General features: G+C 31.3%; 1 protein-coding gene across 1 annotated transcript; it reads right to left on the minus strand.

The window, feature by feature from the left end:
- Positions 1-409: 409 nt before the first annotated feature.
- On the minus strand, positions 410-1,213 carry LOC150033779 (CLAVATA3/ESR (CLE)-related protein TDIF-like). Its single transcript, XM_090317835.1, has one exon. The coding sequence runs from the start codon at positions 1,034-1,036 to the stop codon at positions 692-694; it is 345 nt and encodes a 114-aa protein (XP_090173961.1). The 5' UTR covers positions 1,037-1,213; the 3' UTR covers positions 410-691.
- Positions 1,214-3,494: the final 2,281 nt, after the last annotated feature.

Here is a 3,494-nt window from a genome sequence, read left to right on the forward strand (position 1 = left end):
TATAAGACTTTGAATTATTTTGAAATAAAGGAAAATGAGTCAACATCTTTATAAATATAGTAAAATTTTACTATCTATCAATGATAGGCCGCGATAGACATTAATGTCAGTGATAGATATCTTTCGCGATTTAACACCGATAGACAAAAACATTTTATTAGACTTGAAAATATATTTTCAGTAATTTTACCATTTAAAATAATTATCTTAAGAATTGGGTTTTTGAATTTTCGAAAACCAATCTACACATATCCTTTAATTTCATATTAAATTACTACTCAACTCAAACATATTTAGGGTAATAAAAAAAGGGGATAAATTTATTCGTTTAATATATGCTCAATGAAAAACACATACAAGAAATTAAACTCTCAAAAATCTCTAATATATGAGTTTAATCCAATTATAATTAATATCCAAACCATCACCTTCTATATATGCAAGAAATAGAGGCTATTACATACAAATAGGAAAAAAGAAAAAGAAGAAAAAGAAGAAGAAGATGAACGCTGCAGTATATTTGTCGCTATACAATTAATTAAAATAAACCCAACAAAAAGTAAAAAAAAAAAAGAAAAAACTAAAAAATAAAGACACAACATCAGCAGCGACAATTAAACAAACACAAAAACATCAAACCTCTGCAAATGTTTCTTTTTTTTGTTCTTTCCTTTGCTTTGCTTTCATTCCATTAGTTGGATATAGGGTTTGGACCACTAGGAACTTCATGGGCTTCAGCTCCGAACTCTCCGGCCGTAGGGGGGGAGGTTCGAGGTCGAGATTTCTTTGGATGGAATACGGAGGAGGAGGCGGAGAGAAGGCGGTGGCGGTCGAGAGCCATGGAAGGAGGGGAAAGAGGATGAGGAGAGGAAATGAGGGTTAGAAGGAGGAGAAAGAAGAAGAAGAGAGAGAGAAAGAGAATGGAAGATTTTGGTGGGAGAAAGTGAGATGATGAAGATGGTTTTAGTGTAGCAGTTGCCATGCAATTTAAGACAAGAAACCACCCCCCAACACCCCACAAGGGTTCAATATCCATGAACCAGCAAACACACCTAAGAAGGAAGAGAGAGACAGAGCAAAAAAAAAAAAAAATAGAAGAGAGAGAAGTTGGTAATAGCTAGATTGAAACACAAATACAAAGAGAGGAGAAAAGAGAGAGAGAGAGAGGGGGTAGGGTGAAGAAGCTTCAATAAAAGTTAATGGGGAAAAGAGGGTTTTGAAATTCCATACACATTTGTAATTGTCTAAGAACCTAAGAAGAATAACAAAAAAAAAAAAAAAAAAAAAAAAAAAAACTTGACATTTAAGTATGTATATGGAAGATGCTTTAAATGGGATGGAGTGAAATTACTATAATGTCCTTTGTAAATACCATGTTTTTGTGTGGGGCTACTTTGCTAAGCTATAGCCTAGCCACATTGTCTCTAAACATATCATGTGTCACTACAAGATATGAAAAGTAAAGACCGATAAATATTTAGGGTAAGAAAAAACTTCGGTGCATCTCGGACAATAAATTGTCCGATCATATTTTACCATATGATAAATTTTTCTTATTTTTTAAATATTTTAATTCATTTTTATATGTGTAATAGTCCATCTTCAGATGTATCCATACAATTATTCCTTTTAAGGTAAGGAGTTTGAATATATTTATAAACAAATATTTATCTAGGTCATCTATAAAAATTGTTATCACAATAAGGACGTGTAAAAAGAAAATGTGTTTTATTTATAGAGTTATGCCTTTGTTTAATTTTACTAACAAATACCTACGCATACCTATCACAAAACTAGCTATGATCACATCATGTCATATACTTACTAGAAATAACAAGCAATTGAGGTGGATATATGAGAGTACATATTAAAAAAATAAGTAGAAAATGCAAGCAATGCATATAATTCAAATATTCTAATAAGAATGGCGAATTATCTTATATCGAAGTCCATTTAGAGAGTTATTAATTGATAGAGTAAAAGAGAAATATATGTTCTTACCATTCAAAGTGAATTTAGCTTAATAGTATTGACATATACTTCGATCCAAGAGGTTAGAGGTTGAATTCTACACCCTTACAATTATTATACTAAAAAAAGTACATTAATACGATTACAATGGACTTGTTAGATTTAATAATTTACTTCCATAAAAGCCCTAGATAATGGGGGAGATGTCTACCTTGAGAAGCAAAACACCTAGCTTTTAGACTATTATTAGAATATATACAACCAAAAGGGTTTCATAATTTTGAAATGAAAATATTGTTAGCATGCATTTGATCAACAACACTTTGATTGACTAATGACTAGCCCCATAAAGTCCTAGCATGGTAGAAGAAAAGGAATAGACAAAATTGGAGAGGGGTATTATGGTCAGAAAAAAAGTGTTGGGTGTCGTTGTAATTTTATAATAAAAAAGAAAAATCAGATATAGAATCTGAAAAGGAAAAGGTGAATGGGAGGAAGAACATACAAAAAAGAAAAAAGAAAAAAGAGAAAAAAAAAAGTGGAAAATTTGTGGTGGCTTTTTGTTGTTTGGACGGTTCCTCAAGAAATCTTTCTTTGACTTATACAACATATTTAAGTCATCAAAATTTGCAATCCTCTCTTCTTCTTTTATATTTTTATTTAGTGTTTGTTTCTTCTTTCTCTTAACTTGTAAAGAAAGCTAAAATATTTCCAATCAAAACCTCACCTCCTAGAGCGTGCCTCGCACTCTAAACAACCATTAAAATTTTGGTTTAGACCATTGATAGCATACAAAATGTCAACTATTCATAGTTTTAGGATTTAATTTAGTGCTTCATGTGTTTATCTTGCTATTTTATAGAAAACGAGCAATTAAGACCTACACAATAATTCATATGAGATTGCGGGATCTTTAGAGTCAAAAGAAACAATTAGGAGCAATAGTCATATCTATGAATGATGCATTTAGGAATCCCGAAAAGGTAAAATGCTACAACAAAGTCATTGCTCCTACGAGAATAGTGTTGAGATGTTCTCTATAGTGTCTTCACATTACAAATTTTGATCGAAATATGAGAAAAGGGGCATGTGTGTTTTCTAAGGGTTATTTTAATTTGGTATAAGTTATGGAACAAAGTTGAGATGCTGCCCCTAGTGTATCAATGCTAAGTAGGATTGACAACATATTTTGTTTTTTCATTTAATTTTTGAGAAGCCATTGAGAAATGTTCCCATTTCGATTCTTGTTCATTCTAGAGGGTTAAAGAGACATTCTTTGGAGCCAAAAAAGATATTTGAGGCTTGGGACCATGGTGTACCACGGCACGAAAACAAAGATTGTAATGCATATTAGGGGTTTCTCATACTCTTTTTGCTTTATAAATTTCTTGTTTTGGAATTTTTCTTGTATGAGTACATTCTTTTTTATTTTTATGGTGGATTGAGTAGTTGAACTAATATTTACATTTTGTTGTAGTTGATTGAATTTTACTCTTTGCTTAGTTCAAGAACTATACTTTTGT

Source organism: Benincasa hispida, chromosome 9 (assembly GCF_027475165.1).
Source record: "Benincasa hispida cultivar pf3 chromosome 9, pf3_genome.v1.1, whole genome shotgun sequence".
Classification (NCBI taxonomy): domain Eukaryota; kingdom Viridiplantae; phylum Streptophyta; class Magnoliopsida; order Cucurbitales; family Cucurbitaceae; genus Benincasa; species Benincasa hispida.